At 39.0% G+C, this 23,279-nt stretch overlaps 1 protein-coding gene across 7 annotated transcripts in view; it reads right to left on the bottom strand.

Annotated features, from left to right (window-relative positions):
* Positions 1 to 23,279, bottom strand: part of LOC126259291 (transmembrane and coiled-coil domains protein 2) — a 181,141-nt gene that overhangs the window by 97,172 nt on the left and 60,690 nt on the right. For 6 of the 7 annotated variants that reach the window (XM_049955951.1, XM_049955952.1, XM_049955946.1 and 3 more), the window contains one exon: positions 12,926 to 13,157. In XM_049955951.1, coding sequence (XP_049811908.1) covers positions 12,926 to 13,157 — 232 coding nt within the window. The remainder of the gene's footprint in view (positions 1 to 12,925; positions 13,158 to 23,279) is intronic. The other variant, XM_049955948.1, reaches the window with a different exon arrangement.

The following is a 23,279-nucleotide window of genomic DNA, read 5'->3' as shown; positions in this document are numbered from 1 at the left end:
GAATAAAATTCAGTCGCCAGTTGCAAATGTATTACGCTTTACCAGTTTCAACAAATTAATTTGTCATCTTCAGAAGCCTACAAAATTAGGGATGTTATAAATCTTTAGACCTTGGTTCTTCATTTATATGAAGTATAAGAAGTATACAAGAGGCGGCCCAAAAATAACTGGAATTTAACTGTTGCACATGCACACTTCGTAGTTACGCATTCTGTTGCTAGGTGGTTTTAGTCAGAATTAAGTAGTTAGTTTGTGGTGTTCTTAGTTTGTGTTCCTATTTCAACTTTTCGGCGATTAATGACATGGTCAACAAGAAGGAGCAAAGAGTCTGTGTGAAATTTTGTTTTCTGTTGTGGAGAACTGCAGCTGAGACTACTGGGATGCTTCAGCACGCCTTTACTGATGAAGCTTTAGGAAAATTGCAAGTCTACGAGTGGATTTCTTACTTCTAACCTGGCAACGTGTCAACTGAAGACACATCACACCCTGGTTGTCCTTCGACAGGAAGAAATGATGGAAACACTGCCACAATCAAACATCCAATTGATGATGACCATCCAGGGACCATTGACCAAATCTCAGAGGAAACTAAAGGGTCGTGGAGCATGGTCTAGCGAATTTTAACCAAAGATTTACACATGAGAAAGGTGTCTGCAAAATTTGTTCCTCGCTTGCTCACAGATGACCAAAGAGAAAAACATGTGAATGTTTGCCACAACCTGAAGACTGAAGTGCAGAACAATCCAAATTTTCTTAAAAGAACTGTGACTCGGGATGAGAGTTGGTGCTATGGCTACGATCCAGAGTCAAACCAAGCATTCAGTCAGTGGAAAACTCAAACATTCCCATGGCTCAAGAAAGAATGTCAAGTGTGATATAGTGTGAAAACAATGTTTATTTGTCATTTGATGTCAATGAAATTGTCCACAAGGAGTTCGTTTCTCTGGGACAAACAGCTATGTGATGAATACAGCCAGACCATTGGAGAAATGGGAGCTGGTTGCTCCACCACAACAATGCTTCAGCCCACACCCACCCTACTCACCTGATCTGGCTCTGCCTCCCCCCCCCCCTCCCCTCCCCAGATGAAGCAAACACTGAAAGGAAAGATATTCAGTGATGTGAATGACATCAAAGAAAACACACTAACAGCATTGAAAAGCATTCTGCAGCAAGAGTTCCAGAACTGTTTTCAGCGGTGGCAAAAGTGTTGGAACAAGTGCATCATTAATGCATATGGATAATACTTTGAAAGAGAAAAAGGACTGTGAATGTAGAGTTCAATAAAAATGCAAAATAACAAAAATCCCCCCACCCCCCTGCCCCAGTCATATTACATATTATTGGTTTAGCCCATGTCCTTCACAGAAGCATAATGCTATATAACTGCTTCAGTTTCAATGGTCAGCTATATCACCAAGATGAAGGCCTTGCTATTGAGAATTGCCTTGCTAGATTTCTACTTGACATTTTTTTAAATTCCCATCCCACTCTAACCAATAGCATTTATTTCTACAGATGATATGTTTGTGATACTGTCACTGTATTACAGGGAGATGTGAAGAATGTCAAATCACTTCGTGGGTCATTGAACTGCTTCTACCCTAAAATTAAATTTACATATGAAATACAAAATCAACTTGATGAACTGAGTTTTCTGGACCTGAAACCGTGTTTAGTATAATGGTAAAATTAACTTTGTTATTTACAGGAAACTCACCACAACAGATATCATCATTCATGCCTCTTCTTGCTGCCCCTTTAAGCACAATTGGCATTCTTTCACACTATGACTGACAGTATTATTGAGGTGCTTCTAACCCCTTCTGCTACTATTACACAACTTAGTAACTTAAAGGTATATAGCAGTCAAAAATGGGCATCAAGCAGTCCCTGTACAAAAACTTTATAATAATAAAACCAACAAGAATATAAATTCCTCCACACTCAATAAAATGGCCTTACCATTAAGAAATGCATTACTAGCCCATTTCTAGGTGACATTTTGTACTGTATACATAATTTATTTAAAAAATATGACACCACTGTGTCCTTTACCACCAATAACATCACAAGTTGCTCTTTATACACAATGAGGAACCTCCAACTGACAAATTTCTCACAACTGGAATATATAAAACACAATGTAAACATGTTCATGTTTTCATATAGTACTAGCAGGTAGGGCATTTAAGACCCACTTCTGTGGGCACTTTCTCAACAAAGACAGTAAGATTTCATATACGTTAACTTTTGTAGAACATCTCAAAATAGAGAAAAACACTTTTTCTCCTAAATCCTTGCTTAAAACTAAAATTTTGCAGATATGTGACAAGCGCTACAAAATTGACCTTTTACAACAATTTGAAATATATAAACATTCCCACCTAAATTCAAAATATTCGTTGACTGATCAACTTGATTAAAAAAAACCGACACTGTTTTGACCGCATATCATCTCCTACAAAATGTGAAAATTTGCCCATTCCCTTTATATACTAGAACTATGTGCCATGTTTTTTCCCCAAATGTATTATATATAACTTCTTTATACACCTGGGTTATACTTTTATACCATTTTATATATGTTCCTTGCTGCTAGCATAATAGCTTGACATGTACATAGTTGTGATTCAGTCACCGTAAGGTGTCAGTCTGAGTTTACTATAATCACATACAATATGTAAATTTCTGGACATATCATTGAACTATGAATCTACGAAGAAGATACTGACATCTGCTAAACCAGTACTAAGTAAGTTTCTGTAATACATTGCTTATACTTCACATAAATTTATAGCCAAGGGCTAAAGACTTATAATATTCCTAATTTTGTAGGCTTCTGAAGATGGCAAATTAATTTGTCAGAGCCAGTAAAGCATAATAAGAATATATTTGCAATTGATGACAATTTCATTCTAAAAAAATTTAAGTGAATACTATTTTCAGGTGTATGGACTCAATGTAAAACTGTTAGTCTATACAGACATAACCTTGTTTTCCTAACAGGAAACCAATAATTTCTGATCTATATAGTAATGTATGAATTTTTGTTTTACTGATAGGAGAAGTATAGTTACTGCAATCTTGTATGTCAATAGATATGTGAACTAAAACTATGGCAATGTACAAACTCTGCTTGTTATATGCACAACAAATAAGTAAAGTAAATTAATTTCACAACTTACAAATTACACATTGGTTTGTAGTAATCTTATTTCTTTTTTGTTTAATACTTCTTTCTCGAGTTTCAAAGATTTAGAAACAGGAAATTACTTTTCCAGACATTTTGACTGTTGCCCTCAATTGTCAATTGTCTTAAGAGGCAAAAGTTTTACTGACATTTGTATTCTCTTTTCTCTTTTGTCTTATTTCCTTTTCAAATTATTAATAGTGCATATCTTGTTGAGCATTTGCGTTATTCACTCTTACATTTCTGATCTTTGGAAAGTTTCGATTCCGTCCACATCTTTGGAATCTCTGCAACTTTCCTCTAATTTTCTAAAGCCTCATTGTACTTATCAAACAATTATGAGCAAAGTCTTCATTTTACCACTTATCACTGCCAGGTAGACAAATAATTTTGATTTTTCATCAAGTTTTTATTTTGGACTTCAATTTTAAATTGAACATGAATAAAATATTATGACTGTTTTCAAACTGAGGCAGTTGTTTATTAAGAATTGTGTCTAAGGGTGTGTCTCAAAATTAATTATTTTGTCCTTAAAACCATACTAGCCAACATGTGAAATTTGCGAAGCTTTCAACAACCCTATGCATTGTCACCACTTACAGTATCCTATGTTTCAATGCTTTGTCCGCTATTGTAGGTTACCACCATCAAGACGTCTGTTCTAGTTACAGTACAGTTATAAATGTAATTACTGTCTCTCCATGACAATCATCACCACGACATGGAAGCTACTAAAGTAATTTTGTCAGGGGAGAAAGAGTTTTTAAGAGATTTAATTGGCTAATACTATAAAAATAAATGGAAATGCTCCTGCTATGTTGTTATTTTTGTTGTTGTTGCAGTCTTCAGTCCAGAGACTGGTTTGATGCAGCTCTCCCCGCTTCTCTATCCTGTGCGAGCCTCTTCATCCCCGAATAACTACTGCAACCTATATCCTTCAGAATCTGCTTACTGTATTCATCTCTCTCCATGATTTTTACTCTCCATGCTTCCCTCCAATACCAAATTGGTAATCCCTTGATGTCTCAGAACATTTCCTACCAACTGATCCCATCTTCCAGTCAAGTTGTGCCACAAATTCCTCTTTTCCCTAATTCTATTCAGTACCTACTCATTAGTTACATGATCTATCCATCTTCTTCTGTAGCACCACGTTTAGAAAGCTTCTATTCTCTTCTCGTCTACATGTTTATCATCCTTGTTTCATTTCCATACATATACCTTCAGAAAAGACTTCCGAACACTCAAATCTATATACAATGTTAACAAATTTCTGTTCTTCAGAAATGCTTTCCTTGCCATTGCCAGTCTACATTTTATATCCTCTGTACTTCGACCAATATCAGTTATTTTGCTTCCCAAACAGCAAAACTCATCTACTACTTTAGGTGCCTCATTTCCTAATCTGACTCCCTCAGCATCACCTGATTTAATTAGACTACATCCCATTATCCTCGTTTTGCTTTTGTTGATGTTCATCTTACATCCTCCTTTCAAGACACTGTCCATCCCGTTCAGCTGCTCTTCCAGGTCCTTTGCTGTCTCCAACAGAATTACAATGTTGTCGGCAAACCTCAAAGTTTTTATTTCTTCTCTGAGGATTTTAATTCGTACGCCAAATTTTTCTTTTGTTTCCTTTACTGCTTGCTCAATGTATAGATTGAATAACATCGGGGATAGGCTACAACCTTGTCTCACTCTCTTCCCAACCACTGCTTCCCTTTCATGCCCCTCGACTCTTATAACTTCCATCTGGTTTCTGTACAAGTTTTAAATAGCCTTCGGCTCCCTGTATTTTACCCTTGCCACATTCAGAATTTGGAAGACAGTATTCCAGTCAACATTGTCAATAGCTTTCTCTAAGTCTACAAATCCTATAAATGCTGGTTAACCTTTCTTTAGCCCATCTCCTAAGATAAGTGGTAGGGTCTCCCAAGGTCAGCTTCTATTAGTTTTTCCATTCATCCATAAAGAATTCATGTTAGTATTTTGGAACTGTGACTTATTAAACTGATAGTTCGGTAATTTTCACACCTGTCAACACCTTCTTTCTTTGGGATTGGAATTATTATATTCTTCTAGAAGTCTGAGAGTATATCACCTGTCTCATATCTTGCTCACCAGATGAAAGAGTTTTTTCATGGCTACCTCTCCCAAGGCTATCAGTATTTTGTTATAATGTCTACTCCCAGGGCCTTGTTTTGACTTAGGTACTTCAGCACTCTGTCAAATTCTTCACGCAGTATCATATCTCCTATTTCATCTACGTCCTTTTCCATTTCCATAATACTGCCCTCAAGTACATCACCCTTGTATAAACTCTCTATTTACTCCTTCCACCTATCTGCTTTCCCTTCTTTGCATAGGATTGGTTTTCCATCTGTGCACTTGATATTCATATTCTTGATATTCATGTTCTTTTCTCCAAAGATCCCTTTAATTTTCCTGTAGGCAGAATCTATCGTATTTACTTGAATCTAAGCCGCACTTTTTTTTCGATTTTTGTAATCCAAAAAACCGCCTGCAGCTTAGAATCGAGTGCAAAGTAAGCAGAAATTCTGAAAGATTTTGGTAGGTGCCGCCACATCTAACTTCTGCCGTCGAATATATGTAGCGCCACACAGGCATACTTTGCAGGCAAAAAGATAAATACTGGCGCCAAAACCTCTGCGTCAGTAAATAAATTTAAAAAAAGGGTGGAAGACGAGCTTTTTCTCTGCCCCGAGTTTCGCCCACTGCATTTTCATACATTATCCAACGAAATAAATACAAATTCCGTATTGTTCATCTTCGAATGCAGCAGCATTTCAAAGTACTATGAAAATCCGACTGGCAAGACTGTTTGGTATGTTTGTCAATATGGCCAACTCTACATTCTGATTTTTCCCTACCTACCTATGAGTAGAGATGGTTGCTGATAGGAACTTTCATGAATTGGGAATCACATGCAGTATTCTCTTCACCATAAGAATAAAACAAATATAAACATTTTGCCATGTATTCTTTCATGTTTGCAGCTATCTCATTTAAATCCTGTCTGCCTAATAAACTACGAAACTAGAGTGAGACAACAGCAAACGCGGAAGAATGAACATATCCTGTCATGTTTATATTCGTGTTATTCTTATGCCTAATAGTGACACAGTCAGAAATGAAGCACAGCAATTGACTAGATTTTTAAATCTAAGATGACTAATTTCTGTACAGAATGTAATGTACCAAAGAGGCGTCTGCAAAGATTTTCAAACGGAGAAAAATTTTCGCTAAACTCTCGTTGCGAGCATCTTCTGTCATACACAGTCTATTATTTGCTCCTTGTTGATCTTTTTCAAATAAAGCAGCAGTGTAAGTAACAACAAATAGCAGTCTCTTGCCATTGTTTCGCTAGTGAGACAATTTCTCTCCTTTTTTTTTTTTTTTTTTATTATAAGCGGCGGTAGCGCGCACAAGAGCAAGCCATGCCGCGAGTGGCGACAGGTTGTAAACACTCATTATCGGAATGTGACAAACAACATTAAAATAATGCAGTTTCATTTTAGAGTGACATAAACACCTATAACAAAGAGAATGGCTCTTATCAGATCAAAGAAAAATAAGCAATCAATTCAAACCAGACGAAGCACACGAAAAAGGAAGGGTACCCGTATAAATACGGATGGAGCGCCTGACGCATAGCAGTGGCTACCTGGTAAAGCGTAACTGCTAAGCTTACAACTCGAACCAAACTACTATAGCTGTATCGTCATTCATTTGACCTAAATTGTGTATCATATTACAATGGACCAACTTTGTTTCGATTTGGAGGTGCGGCCTAATTTTCTCCTCTCCCCTTGAATTTCGAGTCTCAAATTTCAGGTGCGGCTTAGATTCAGGAAATTTTTTTTTCCCTTGATTTCGAGTCTTATTTTTCAGGTGCGGCTTTAGATTCGAGTGCGGCTTAGATTTGAGTAAATACAGTATCCTACCACTAGTGTTATCTGCTTCTACATCCCTAGATTTGTCCTCTAGCCATCACTGCTTAACCATTTTGCACTTCCTGTTGATCTCATTTTTGAGATGTTTGTATTCCTTTTTGTCTGCTTTGCATTTTTATATTTTCTCTTTTCATCAATTAAATTCAATATCTCTTCTGTTACCCAAGGATTTCTACTAACCCTCATCTTTTTACCAACTTGATCCTCTGCTGCCTTCACTATTTCATCGATCAAAGCTACCCATTTCTTGTTCTACTGTATTTCTTTTCCCTATTCTCGTCAATCAACAGTTCATAACCAATAAATTGTGGTCAATGTCCACATCTGCCCCCTGGAAATCTTACAATTTAAAACCTAGTTCCGAAATCTCTGCCCTATCATTAAATAATCTATCTGAAACCTTCCAGTATCGCCAGGCCTCTTACATGTGTACAACCTTCTTTCATTATTCTTAAAGCAAGTGTTAGCTATGATTAAGTTACGCTCTGTGCAAAATTCTACCAGGCGGCTTCCTCTTTCATTCCTTAACACCAGTCCATATTCATCAACTACTTTTTCTTCTCTTCGTTTTCCTACTATTGAATTCCAGTCCCCCATGACTATTGAATTTTCGTCTCCCTTAACTATCTGAATAATTTCTTTTATCACATATTACATTTCTTCAATCTCTTTATCATCTGCAGAGCTAGCTAGTGTATAAACTTGTACTACTGTGGTAGGTGTAGCCAATGGCCTGGCCACTTTGGCAAAAGATCACCAAAGTTAAGCACTGTCAGGCTGGGCTAGCACTTGGATGGGTGACCCTCTGGTCTGCCGAGTGCTGTTGGCAAGCGGGGTGCACTCAGTCCTTGTGAGGCAAACCGAGGCGTTACTTGATTGAGAAATAGTGGCTCCAGTCTTGGAAACTGGCATACAGCCAGGAGAGCAGTGTGCTGACCACATTCCTCTACAAATCCACATCAGGTGACACATGTGGGCTGAGGATGACACGGTGGCCAGTCGATACCACTAGGTCCGCCAGGGCATGTGGAAGGAGTTTGCGTTTTTACTGTGGAAGGTGTGGGCTTCTTGTCTATCTTGGCTACAATAATGCATTTACTATGCTGTTCAGAGTAGTTTATCCGTGTTCCTATTTTAATTCATTAGTAAACCTACTCCTTCATTACCCATATTTGATTTTGTATTTATAACCCTGTATTCACCTGCCCAGAAGTCTTGTTTCTCCTGCCACCGAACTTCACTAATCCCCACTATAACTAACTTTAACCTATCCATTTCCATTTTTAAATTTTATAACCTACCTGCCCGATTAAGGGATCTGACATTCCACACTCCAATCTGTAGAACACCAGTTTTGTTTCTCCTGATAAAGACATCCTCCTGAGTAGTCCCTGCCCAGAGATCCAAATGGGGAATTATTTCACCTCCAGAATATTTTACCCAAGAGGATGCCATTATCATTTAACCACGCAGTTAAGGTGCATGCTCTTGGAAAACATTGCAACTGTGGTTTCCCCTTGCTTTCAGCTGTTCACAGTACCAGCACAGCAAGGCCGTTTTGATTGATGTTACAAGGCCAGATCAGTGAATCATCCAGACTGTTGCCCCTGCAACTACTGAAAAGGCTGCTGCCCCTGTTCAGTAACCACACATTTGTCTGGCATCTCAACAGATACCCCTCCATTGTGGTTGCACCTACGGTACTGTTATCCATATTGCTGAGGCACGCAAGCCTCCACACCAAACAGCAAGGTCCATGGTTTTTGCTATACCTGGTCACAACTGAGAAATATTGGTGTGTTATGCTCTTTCAAGTGTGATGAATTCAACCTTGCCTGATGTGGCGGCCATGGAAGGCTTATCTAAAGACAGGTAGGCTAATTCTGGCAACCATGGAGATGGTAGCTCACAACCATTATTGCAGATCATGTTAACTGAGTGCTTGATCATTCCAATTGCCTTTTTGACCATTCCAATTGCCTTTCTGATCTAGCTCTTAGTGCATAAACTTCCCAAAACTATGTATTCCTGAAGCACTTTCTGTTCCGTCACTAATGACTTTGTCTGTTATCTACACCATATGTGATATTCATATTAAGACATCAGCCTGCCTCATCAACACAGAATAATCTGCATTGGCATCTGATCTTATTTGCTACAACTATATACAGCTGATGGTATTTTCTGTGTATTTTAGCATCCCTGACTTTGTTAGAGTTGTAATATTGGCTATATGTCCACCTGACACTGTATTTTTCCCTAGCCAGTTCCTCTACAAATTGTGACAGGATTTGGAATATGACACTTAGTTTAACATTTACCTTCTAAACTCGAAAGATTGAAACTTTTGTCATTATGACATGGTCACACATCCAGAAATTTATACTGAAACATCCTACAGCCAAGGAAGCAATGCTCACATATGTCCAGTTGCACAGGATAAAAAGCTGGTGAGATATGAAGTGTACAAAACAGAAAAAATAAAACTGTTATAAAGGGCAGCAAAGCTTAGTTGACTGAAAGTATGTGTCACAATCTACATTAAATGAGATGTAGACAACAGACCATTGATTTGGATGCATGTATTCTTAATCAAAAATCTATAGGAAGCACACTGGGAGAAGGTCAAAAGGTCAAGAATGAGCACAGAGAGTAGTAGTTTCAGACACTGCAGCAGAAGACAACAAGCATCAAATTTGAACTTAATAGAGGCAAGCGACTGATCTCAAGTAAGATCCTCAGTCATGCAGGTTGAGAAGTTCTCATCAACAGGTTGGACTATGGGGTACGTGAAGGTTTAATGTCCTGTCAGTTATGTAATTCGAGATTAAGCAAAAATGAGGACTGTTAAATTATAAGCAAGAAAATCGATTGGGACCTTTTAAAAACCAACTATCCACCATTTATCTTAAGTAATTTTAAGGAAACCATGGAAATCCTAAATCTGGAAGGGCTGATGGAAATTTGAACTACTGTCATCCTAAATCCAAGTCCAATGTATTAATCAATGTGTCACCTTGCTGTGCCTAAACTTTGAGGTAGTTCAAAAGAAAAGATACTGACTTATATGAGAAAACATAGTGAAGGAAGGACTTGAACACAGTAAAACTGAAAAACAACAGCAATATATTTGTAATAAAGGCAAAATATAAAACTGTTATGGAGTAGATATACAGTAACTAGCAATTTTTAGAACATTTCTTATGAAAAAAAATCTATCTGGCTTGTGGCAAATCCTTCGTTTTCTCCATCTGTAGCAGCTAAAATACTTAAAAAATAGATTAAAACAGTCTTGACCACAATAAAATATTAATTTGCAATTGTTACCACAGTTTTGGTCAGAATGCTACCATCTTCAGACAATTTATACCATGATGGTAGGCGGTGGGATGAACAGAGCTGGTGTTATGACTCCACGAATGTCAACTGCTTAGTCAAAATTCATGGGGTCATGATTTCTACTCCATTCACTGTCACCATCGGTCGTTGTGGTATAAATGGTCTGAAGATGGTCACATTATGACCAAAATTGCTAACCACGGCAAATAAATATTTTATTGTTGTTAAGACTTTTTAACCCATTTATAAAATATGCAGTAACTGCAAATATGATGAACTTATGATTTTCGAATGGTCGATTACAAACAACAGACATAGGCTCTGCATAAGGAATTCCAAACTTTGAAATACCAAGGAAGTTTTTCTGGAAGTTCCAATGGGTATAATAGAAAAAAAAAAGATCAACATGTACTTGGACTGCTTGGTGTTTTTCATAACAGCAACAAATCACTTTGTATTCCTGTACTGGTCAAGTTATTCAGATTCAAGGTTAAAACATTTCATTCTACTTCATTTTAAATAAAATATTCAAAGATAAAAATTATTTTTAAAATCACAATCACCAATAGGCAATAATCATTCTGGGAGAATTTATTCATCAATGCTCCTGTTCTCTCTTCAGCCTGACAGACAACAAAACACCTCTTCACTAACAAAATAATTAACTTATAAAATCATCTGCAATAGAAGCCAGTCTTATCACACGTTTTGTATCAGAGAAGCCTGTCCTGCACTATATCTTACAAAGTTTGGAACAGCAAGAGACAGTAAGTAGAAGAGAGAATTTTGCACTTTGTCCAATCATATCATTAAAAACCTCTTTTGTTGTTGTTGTTGTTGTTGTTGTTGTTGCTGCTGTCTTCAGTCATGAGACAGGTTTGATGCAGCTCTCCATGCTACCCTATCCTGTGCAAGTTTCTTCATCTCCCAGTACCTACTGCAACCTACATCCTTCTGAATCTGCTTAGTGTATTCATCTCTTGGTCTCCCTCTACGATTTTTACCCACCACGCTGCCCTCCAATGCTAAATTTGTGATCCCTTGATGACTCAGAACATGTCCTACCAACCTGTCCCTTCTTCTTATCAAGTTGTGCCACGAACTCCTCTTCTCCCCAATTCTGTTCAAAACCTCCTCATAAGTTATGTGATCTACCCATCTAATCTTCAGCATTCTTCTGTAGCACCACATTTCGAAAGCTTCTAATCTCTTCTTGTCCTAACTATTTATTGTCCATGTTTCACTTCCATACATGGCTACACTCCATACAAATACTTTCAGAAACGACTTCCTGACACATAAATCTATACTTGATGTTAACAAATTTCCCTTCTTCAGAAACGCTTTCCTTGTCATTGGCAGTCTACATTTTATATCTTCTCTACTTCGGCCATCATCAGTTATTTTGCTCCCCAAATAGCAAAACTCATCTACTACTTTAAGTGTCTCATTTCCTAATCTAATTCCCTCAGCATCACCTGACTTAATTCGACTACATTCCATTATCTTCATTTTGCTTTTGTTGATATTCATCTTATATCCTCCTTTCAAGACACTGTCCATTCCATTCAACTGCTCTTCCAAGTCCTTTGCTGTCACCGACAGAATCACAAAGTCATCGGCGAACCTCAAAGTTTTTACTTCTTCTCCATGGATTTTAATACCTACTGCAAACTTTTCATTTGTTTCCTTTATTGCTTGCTCAATATACAGATTGAATAACATCGGGAACATCGGGGATAGGCTACAACCCTGTCTCATTCCCCTCCCAGCCACTGCTTCCCTTTCATACCCCTCGACTCTTATAACTGGCTTCTGGTTTCTGCACAAATTGTAAATAGCCTTTTGCTCCCTGTATTTTACCCCTGCCATTTTAGAATTTGAAAGAGAGTATTCTAGTCAACATTGTCAAAAGCTTTCTCTAAGTGTACAAATGCTATAAACGTAGGTTTGCCTTTCCTTAACCTTTCTTCTAAGATAAGTCGTAAGGCCAGTATTGCCTCACGTGTTCCAATATTTCTACGAATCCAAAATGATCTTCCCTGAGATCGGCTTCCACCAGTTTTTCCATTCGTCTGTACACCATGTGAATTCCCATAGAAATGAGGCATGGATACATCACCGACTGCCATATTGCAATATAAATACTAAAACATTACTGCAGGTGTAATTCCTATCTTATCTTTTAAAAGAGAGAAAGTAAATGCTGACAAAACATGAGTATTTTTTGGCTGACAGAAGATACTGTGCCTGTAAGGTAACATCAGTGTTTACACCAATGTGTCTTCAGAGACAGATACATATCAATTGATCAATTATTTTTTGTCTTAATGTTGCAGAGTTTTCTTTGATAAATAATCTGAAAAACTATAAATTTTACTTTAAGATGTTAATAAAAAGCAGACATCATGTTACTGACCGTCTCCTCATCATGGTGATGAGATGGTGTCAGGGCAGCTGACGTATCATCAGATGTAACTGCAAAAGGTTGTGGGCTGGTGCTTGCACCCACTGCAGCTGCAGCAGCAGGCATACCCCCGTCAGAACCTCCACGGCGAGTGCTTCCACTGCCAGTACCACTCGCAGCCACTGGCGAGCGGCGCCTGCCTTTAATTGAGCTGCTCATTGTCACATCTCTGCCACTGTCACTGCTGTAGACAACATGAGAATAAAACAGCTTCAAAAAATTGTAGTGCTGCCACTACTACTACTACTAATAATAATAATAATAATAATAATAATAATAAAAATAATAACTACACATAGTGAATAAAGCTGTATACTCCCATATTATCTATCACAATGTTGCTTGGGAATTATACAGGGTGGTCCATTGATAGTGATTGGGCCAAATATCTCACGAAATAAGCGTCAAACGAAGAAACTACAAAGAACGAAACTAGTCTAGCTTGAAGGGGGAAACCAGATGGTGCTATGGTTGGTTCACAAGATGGTGCTGTCATAGGTCAAATGGATATCAACTGCATTTTTTTTATTACATATTTGTGTAGTATGTAAAGAAATATGAATGTTTTAGTTGGACCACTTTTTTCGCTTTGTGATAGATGGCGCTACAATAGTCACAAACGTATAAGTACGCGCTATCACGAAACATTCCGCCAGTGCGGATGGTATTTGCTTTGTGATACATTACCAGTGTTAAAATGGACTGTTTACCAATTGTGGAAAATGTAGATATCATGTTGATGTATGGCTATTGTGATCAAAATAGCCAACGGGCGTGTGCTATGAATGCTGCTCGGTACCCTGGACAACATCGTCCAAGTGTCCGGACCGTTCGCCGGATAGGTACGTTATTTAAGGAAACAGAGTGTTCAGCCACATGTGAAACGTCAACCAAGACACCCAAAAACTGATGATGCCCAAGTAGGTGTTTTTTCTGCTGTCATGGCTAATCCGCATATCAGTAGCAGACAAATTGCGCAAGAATCGGGAATCTCAAAAACGTCAGTGTTGAGAATGCTGCATCAACATCGATTGCACCCGTACGATATTTCTATGCACCAGGAATTGCATGGCGACCACTTTGAACGTCATGTACAATTCTGCAACTGGGTACAAGAGAAATTACGGGACGATGACAGTTTTTTTGCACGCGTTCTATTTAGTGATTAAGTGTCATTCACCAACAGCAGTAGCGTAAACCGGCATAATATGCACTACTGGGCAACGGAAAATCCACGATGGCTGCGACAAGTGGAACATCATCAGCAACCTTGGCGGGTTAATGCATGGTGCAGCATTATGGGAGGAAGGACAATTGGCCCCCATTTTATCGATGGCAATCGAAATGGTGCAATGTATGCTGATATCCTACTTAATGTTCGACCAATGTTACTACAAGATGTTTCACTGCATAACAGAATGGTGATGTACTTCCAACATGATGGATGTCCGGCACATAGCTCGCATGCGGTTGAAGCAGTATTGAATAGCATATTTCATGACAGGTGGATTGGTCGTCGAAGCACCATACCATGGCCTGCACGTTCACCGGATCTGATGTCCCCAGATTTCTTTCTGTGGGGAAAGTTGAAGGATATTTGCTATCATGATCCACCGACAATGCCTGAAAACATGCGTCAGCGCATTGTCAATGGATGTGCGAACATTACGGAAGACTACTCGCTGTTGAGAGGAATGTCGTTATATGTATTGCCAAACGCATTGAGGTTGACGGACGTCAGTTTGAGCATTTATTGCATTAATGTGGTATTTACAGGTATTTCTCAGAAATGATAAGTTCAAAAAGGTGCATGTATCACACTGGAACAACCGAAATAAAATGTTCAAACGTACCTACGTTCTGTATTTTAATTTAAAAAACCTACCTGTTACCAACTGTTCGTCTAAAATTGTGAGCCATAGGTTTGTGACTATTACAGCGCCATCTATCACAAAGCGGAAAAAGTGGTCCAACTAAAACATTCATATTTCTTTACGAACTACACGAATATGTAATAAAAAATGAAGGTTCCTATTTTTAAAAATGCAGTTAGTATCCATTTGACCTATGGCAGCGCCATCTAGCAGGCCAACCATAGCGCCATCTGGTTTCCCCCTTCAAGCTAGACAAGTTTCGTTCTTTGTAGTTTTCCGTTTGACGCTTATTTCGTGAGATATTTGGCCCGCTCACGATCAATGGACCACCCCCATAGTATGTGTACCACACTAGTGAAATTTCTCATCAGTGAATGAGTACAGAAGGCAAAGCACAACTGCAATATTTTAGTAGACGTATTTCCACTGTCCAAGTGCAGAAACCTTTACAGCTGTTGTGGGACGAGGTGTGGGAGAGGAAACGAAAGTTACTACAAGTAAAATGTGTAGAAATACAAGAAAGTATACAGAATTGTTGACGTTTTCATGGTTACTTGTTGACATATTGCCTGATAGCTTTTTTCTCAGAGTCTATAAACAAACAGCTAGAAATTCCCACGACAAAATCCAACAGGGAATGTATCAACAGGAAGTGGTGTTAATCAGTTCTCCTCAGAGATTAGAAAAAATTTATTGTATGATACGGTGCATAACAGTTGAAAGACTAACACTATAGAAGGTTTCTTCATGAATACTGAAATAATTTTCACTGAATATCTCAACTCATTTCTCAGGCAAAGAAGAATGGGGTCACGAAAGACGTCATTTGAAACAAGCTTGGTTTGGGAAGTGATATGAAATAAAATCAACTTTGCCCTTTTAAAGGCCCAAATTATTGTCACATAAAGCAACTCAAAGAAATCCTGAGGAACCCAACTCTGGATAGGGATATGCCCTGCCATCCTGCTGAATATGAGTTCTGCTTAGTCACTGTGCCAACTCTGTCACTTCTCTGGAAGGACAGGAAGAAAAGGATTTCCAATCATGTGAACACAGCATTATCTATACAAAATCAAGTACAGAATACAGAAAATATGAATGGGTTGACCTATGAACGAAATAGTGAGTAAATTATCATAGCCAAGATACACCTAAGTCCTGCAGCCACACATGTTGCTATAAAGCATAGCAACACACCTCACTTTCCTTTTACTAGTGAAATGAAAAATGTGTGTGAAAAAAACATGACTTTAATTAGTAGTAGCATAAGTTTGTTAGAATTATGTGCAAATATGAGAAAGAGAAATGGGGGCACAGCACAGAAAGTGACAACGGATGTGCAATTTGGACTGGCCAGCGAGGGGCCACTTGTGCTTTGGGGCTGCTGTGGACTACAAAGAAGAAAGAGGCCTGATGACAAATGATCGAGCACTAAAGAAAAATGAATGTTGTTGTACAGATCTATGCTATGCTATCTCAAGTTCAAACTTATGGTTTAGTCAAGCACTGAAGCATCATATATGAATACGTCTGGAAAGCTTGGTTAATTATTAGTTGAGAACTTATTTGAATATAGAAGAATTACGGTAACTGTGTTTTGTGATTTCTTAGTGAGCTGTTTAAATGTAGTAGCTCTCTTATAGCACTCATCCCTCTGCAATCAAGTAAAGACTTGGCATCTTGCAATATACTGATCATTTAAAATCAACACACAACAAGAAAAACACCTCAAGTGGTGCCCTCAGTGAAGGATATGGATGAGATAGCTATAACAAGAAATTAAAACTAAAATATCACGAAAAATGGAAAGCTGTACATCACTGCCTAGGGCAACAGAAGTAAACAAGCCATCAATACAAGTAGCAGTACAAACTACAGTAACATTATTCAAACTAAATGGATTGCGAGTTTAATTTATATTTATGCAATCTTCAATACAAGGAATGCCAGTTGGCCATAGCAATCAGACCAACAATGAATATCATTCTCGTGTTGGAGTACATTCTTGACACACAAATCATGAGAAGATAAGCCAACTACAGAGCAGATTTTTAGCGAGTGGTTTCAACAACAACGAGTGCTGTGTTGGCTTCCAATGGCAACACCCCATCGCTTCACAGTTTGTGACAGTGCAGCTGATTACAGTAGTGTGCTGTGTATAGTGACTTTCCGAGACTGCACTACGCACACAGCAGTATCAGCAGGGCACTTCAGCAGCTGGTGTGACAAATTAGTTGAACTGTACAGTGTACCATCTAGAATTTGTGTGTAGTTATTTAATCTCAAATAACTGACTGAACGACGTTGAACAGCATTGGGTGATAGTGTAGATACATTGATAAACAACAAAGGTTTTTAGTGTGACACAAGCTTTAAGTTGTACAGTAATTTAGATTACATGCCTATCACAACCAGAAGTATGGGCAGTATGGTCTTAGAAAAAATTCTAGATAAACTCAAAGCATTATAAAAGAAAAATAGATGAACAAGCAAATAAACTAGATGAGATGTCTCATAAAATGGAGCAATTCAGTGAATGAACTATTTCAAAACAAAAAAAGTTAAGCAGATAAACTACACGGACAATCTCAAAATAATAAAAAAATTAAGACGATTTAGCCACAAAAATATAGAAGATATCCACATTAGAGGACACCTAAGCTAATTTACCAATGGAGTTCGAAACAAAAATAGTTGAGCATTATAATATAGAAGGGTTGGAACTTAAATAGTGGCAATTATTTATTCACAACCGATACAAAAGAGTTACATGTTTGCACCTGTTACTGTCCTTCAAAGTAGTCGCCAGCATTGTGTAGAACCCGTTGCCAGCGATGTGGAAGGTTTACTATGCCGTTAGCAGAGCCTGCTCTGTTAATGGTGCGAATGGAGCGGTTTAAACTTACTGTGATTCTCATGTACGACTGTGATGGTGTTATCCAATGCATTATGTTCCTCCACGGCAGACCTTCAATGCACAGTATTACTGTTCGTTTGTGGAGCATCAACTGCGACCAGCTTTGTGAAAGAAGCGGCAACACTTTCTGTGCAACCCACCCATCATTTGGCATGACAATGCGCAGGCGCATACAGCGCAAGCTGTGGCTGCTCTGTTCGGTCGATGGAACTGGGAAGTACTGCACCATCCACCATACTCCCCGAACTTAACTCCTTGTGACTTTGATTTGATTCCAAAAGGAATCACTTCACGGCATTCGCTTCAGAACTGTTCCAGAGATTCTACAGGCAGTAGACCACTCCATTTGCACCATCAACAGAACAGGCTCTGTTAACAGTATACTACGCCTTTCACATCTCTGGCAACGGGTTCTACACAGGAAAGTTCCAACCCCCATAATTAGACAGCTCATTCAGAGGAATTTAAATCATGGGAAGATACTCAGAAAAAATTTAAGAGAAAATATTGGTTCAAAATTTCACAAGAAAAACTGACACTAGAGTTATCAGATACTAAGTAATATAGTAGTTCATGGGGTACATATAAGAAGTATATTGAGTGGTATCTAACTCAGTTTAAGTATTTAGGTAACCCACCAGATGACAAACATTCGGTTCAGAGCGCTGGTAATGAGATTGCCGTATTTGGCAGGTAAATACATATTATGTAGCAGGCCGTCTAACACAGAAAAATTACTGACATTTGCAGAAGGTTTGGATAATGTGAATAAAGAAAGAGGTAATTTTAATCATGCAGAAAATTTGAATATTTTTGTTCATAAATAGGAGACCAAATAATGCTCACAATAGAAAGATAAATAATAGCGAAAAGACTAATTCACAAGTTTTTGTAACCAGTGCCCCAAGCAGCACTGACACTGTAGTAAAACATAGTGCATGCTATGTCGAACAAAATACAAATACAAAAAATTATCCAACAACAGTACCAGAAAATAGGCAACATCCTGGCACTTGGGCCAAGATCTAGGATGTAACAAAACTATCGTAGGCCCATACACTGAAAATTTAACTGCATTCACTCATGTGATACTTACAAGAGAATAGCTATTACAACAAGATAATACAGACGAGGAAGAGTAATTAAAACAAATACTCAGGGGAAAAGGCTTGGCAAGCAAAATTTAATTAATTTCCCAAAAATACCTGCAAACTCTTAGAAATAAGAATAAATGTCCCATACCAGCGACAGGAGTATATATCGTAGGATTAGCGGGTAGTAAAGGCAAGAAAATTAACGAGAAAAGTCTGATGCCTTTAGAGACATGTGATGTTGAATTTATGCAAACTATATTATTAGTGAATTTGCAGATATTGTTAGGCTAGATTGATTACTAAAATGTAAAGTAAAACTTGACTTTGATGATTAAGTGTTATACTGGACCAAGGAAGGCTCTAAATCATATTACTCAGCTTAAAATAAATAAGTTATTAACTAACACTATTCAGTTACTGAATGATTAAGAAGAAACGAAAAATCTGGAAGGGTGTCAACAACAAATGGAGATTAAATCTCAAGAATCTAACCTATTAACTGAAGAGCAATAACACGATTTGTATGCAATCTTAATGTAATATGACACTGAATTTTCTGAAGAACTACGAGTGATTGGCTATTATGCTTGTCGATTTAAGATCAAAAACAAGAATTCAATTCTTTGAAAACCTTACCGAGTACCCTAAGTTTAAGACCAGCAGTACTTGAGGAAATATAGAAAATGGTAGAAAACAAGGTGATAGAAACTGAAGTGCATATAACAATCCTTTAGTTGTAGTAAAGAAACCAACAGGAGTAGTGCAATTGGTGTTAGATGCACAGACTTTAAACAAACATACAGAGACAGACCTGTATCTGTTGATAATTTGTTAACAAAATCTGAACAAGGAAGATAATTTAGATCATTTAATTTGAATGCCAGGTATTGGCAGGTTGAATTATATGAAAATACACGAAAATATACTGTGTTCCTTTTTGATGGAATGTCTTATCAATTCAAAGTGTTACCCTTTGGGTTAAATATTTCAGTATCAGCATTCATAAGTGGACTAAATGAGGTACTAGGTAAAGAACTGCTACAAGAATTAAGTGTTTATGTAGACAATCTATTAATAGTATCTAGGATGTGGGAAGAACACTATGTATTATTAACCAAAATCAGGAAAAGGGTATCGCAATCAACTTAGGAAAACCACATTTCAGAAGGAAGAGCAGAAATTTCTATGACATTTAGGAGGGGTGAAGGGAATAAGACTAGATCTCAAAACAAGAGAGACCATCAAAGGCTGTCCAGAACCATGAAATGTAAAACAATCATGCCTATTTCTGGGCTTGGATGGATTCTATCATCACTATATACAAGGCCAACCCATGAACGATCATAAGTTGTGGTAATTACTGAAACAAAGAACAAAATGGACATGGGATGAAGGAGCATCTGAAGCATTCTGTAATATGAGGTGGATCAAATATAAAGGGATTTTTGATCCGGAACATCAACAGTTGGTAGGACTGGCCACACACTTCTGCTATGCTTAGGCGGGACCTATAGAAGTGATGAGAGTGTGCTGTTAGATATTTCCCACCGTTTCGTCAGTAACACTCATGGTGTCTGAGCAACAGGTGCACCCCTCCATTCCACAATACATAATATCAAATTTCTTGCTCATGAAGGAGTTACAGTGGCAGAAATTTGCCAAAGATTGCCTGCAGAGTTTGGTGATAAAACATTATCAAGGACGCGTGTGTTTGCCTGGCATAAAAAGTTCAAGGAAGAACAAGAACGTGTGGGGCATCAGCAACACAATCGCCCTCCTCAGACCAGCATTACAGACAAAAACATTATTGCAGTTAAAGACATTATTGATGACGATCAACGGTCGTGAGTATCAGAAATTGCACAAAAAGTTGGAATCAGTTATGGGAACTGCCAAGTAATCATCGCAAATGATCTACAGTTCAGTAAAGTGTGTTCCAGATGGGTCACTAAACTTTTGACCGAAAATCTGAAGTTGAGACATTTGGAGGTCTGTCAGAGGCTTACATCATCGTTTGTGGAAGAAGGTGATGTATTTCTGAGTTGGCTCATCACCTATGACGAAACATGAGTTCACCATCACATTCCAGAATCCAAACAAGCCAGTAAGGGGTGGCGGAGGAATGCAGCTTACTACTGCGAACTGTTGAACAAGGCGAGAGTTGCATATCGCCGCAAAAGACGAGACCAATCGATTCAACAGGTCATCCACCTCCAAGACAATGCGCAACCCCATAGGGAGTGCAGCTCTGTCTCCAAGCTACAGGAAATGCACTGGATTACACTTTATCATCCTCCTTACAGTCCTGCGATTTCCATTTATTCAGTCCGCTTAAAGAAGCTCTACGAGGATGACAATTTGATGACAAGAGTGTGGAAGACTTCGTGGGCAACTGGCTGGTGACACAACCCAGTTCTTTTTATGATGAGGGCATCAAAAAGCTGCCCATACACTGGGACAAATGCATTTCCAAAAGAGGAGACTATGTGGAAAAATAAATTATAATTGTTTTGAGTTTCTCAATAAATGAATTTAAATAAAAAATAAAATACTGTTTATATTTGATCCGCTCTCGTATCTCTGCCTACGTAGATCAACACCTTCAACCCATTACATGCAGTCTCCCATCCTTCATCAAAGACACCAACCACTTTCTCGAACGCCTGGAATCCTTACCCAATCTGTTACCCCCGGAAACCATCCTTGTAACCACTGATGCCACTTCCTTATACACAAATATTCCGCACGTCCAGGGCCTCGCTGCGATGGAGCACTTCCTTTCGCACCGATCACCTGCCACCCTACCTAAAACCTCTTTCCTCATTACCTTAGCCAGCTTCATCCTGACCCACAACTTCTTCACTTTCGAAGGCCAGACAATTAAAGGGAACAGCCATGGGTACCAGGATGGCCCCCTCGTACGCCAACCTATTCATGGGTCGCTTAGAGGAAGCCTTCTTGGTTACCCAGGCCTGCCAACCCAAAGTTTGGTACAGATTTATTGATGACATCTTCATGATCTGAACTCACAGTGAAGAAGAACTCCAGAATTTCCTCTCCAACCTCAACTCCTTTGGTTCCATCAGATTCACCTGGTCCTACTCCAAATCTCATGCCACTTTTCTTGACGTTGACCTCCATCTGTCCAATGGCCAGCTTCACACGTCCGTCCACATCAAACCCACCAACAAGCAACAGTACCTGCATTATGACAGCTGCCACCCATTCCACATCAAACGGTCCCTTCCCTACAGCCTAGGTCTTCGTGGCAAACGAATCTGCTCCAGTCCGGAATCCCTGAACCATTACACCAACAACCTGACAACAGCTTTCGCATCCCGTAACTACCCTCCCGACCTGGTACAGAAGCAAATAACCAGAGCCACTTCCTCATCCCCTCGAACCCAGAATGCCCCACAGAAGAACCACAAAAGTGCCCCACTTGTGACAGGATACTTTCTGGGACTGGACCAGACTCTGAATGTGGCTCTCCAGCAGGGATACGAATTCCTCAAATCCTGCCCTGAAATGAGATCCATCCTTCATGAAATCCTCCCCACTCCACCATGAGTGTCTTTCCGCCATCCACCTAACTTTCGTAACCTGTTAGTTCATCCCTATGAAATCCCCAAACCACCTTCCCTACCCTCTGGCTCCTATCCTTGTAACCGCCCCCAGTGAAAAGCCTGTCCCATGCACCCTCCCACCACCACCTACTCCAGTCCTGTAACCCGGAAGGTGTACACGATCAAAGGCAGAGACACGTGTGAAAGCACCCACGTGGTTTACCAACTGACCTGCCTACACTGTGATGCATTCTATGTGGGAATGACCAGAAACAAACTGTCCATTCGCATGAATGGACACAGGCAGACAGTGTTTGTTGGTAATGAGGATCACCCTGTGGCTAAACATGCCTTGGTGCATGGCCAGCACATCTTGGCACAGTGTTACACCGTCCAGGTTATCTGGATACTTCCCACCAACACCAACCTATCCGAACTCCGGAGATGGGAACTTGCTCTTCTATATATCCTCTCTTCCCGTTACCCACCAGGCCTCAATCTCCGCTAATTTCAAGGTGCCGCCACTCATACCTCACCTGTCATTCAACATCATCTTTGCCTCTTCACTTCCGCCTCGACTGACATCTCTGCCCAAACTCTTTGTCTTTCAATATGTCTGCTTGTGTCTGTATATGTGTGGATGGATATGTGTGTGTGTGCGCGCGAGTGTATACCTGTCCTTTTTTCCCCCTAAGGTAAGTCTTTCCGCTCCCGGGATTGGAATGACTCCTTACCCTCTCCCTTAAAACCCACATCCTTTCGTCTTTCCCTCTCCTTCCCTCTTTCCTGATGAGGCAACAGTTTGTTGCGAAGGCTTGAATTTTGTGTGTCTATCGACGTGCCAGCGCTTTCGTT

The sequence above is a fragment of the Schistocerca nitens genome, chromosome 5 (genome assembly GCF_023898315.1).
Source record: "Schistocerca nitens isolate TAMUIC-IGC-003100 chromosome 5, iqSchNite1.1, whole genome shotgun sequence".
NCBI classification, from domain to species: Eukaryota; Metazoa; Arthropoda; class Insecta; order Orthoptera; family Acrididae; genus Schistocerca; species Schistocerca nitens.
This window is presented reverse-complemented; position numbering and strand designations above follow the sequence as displayed.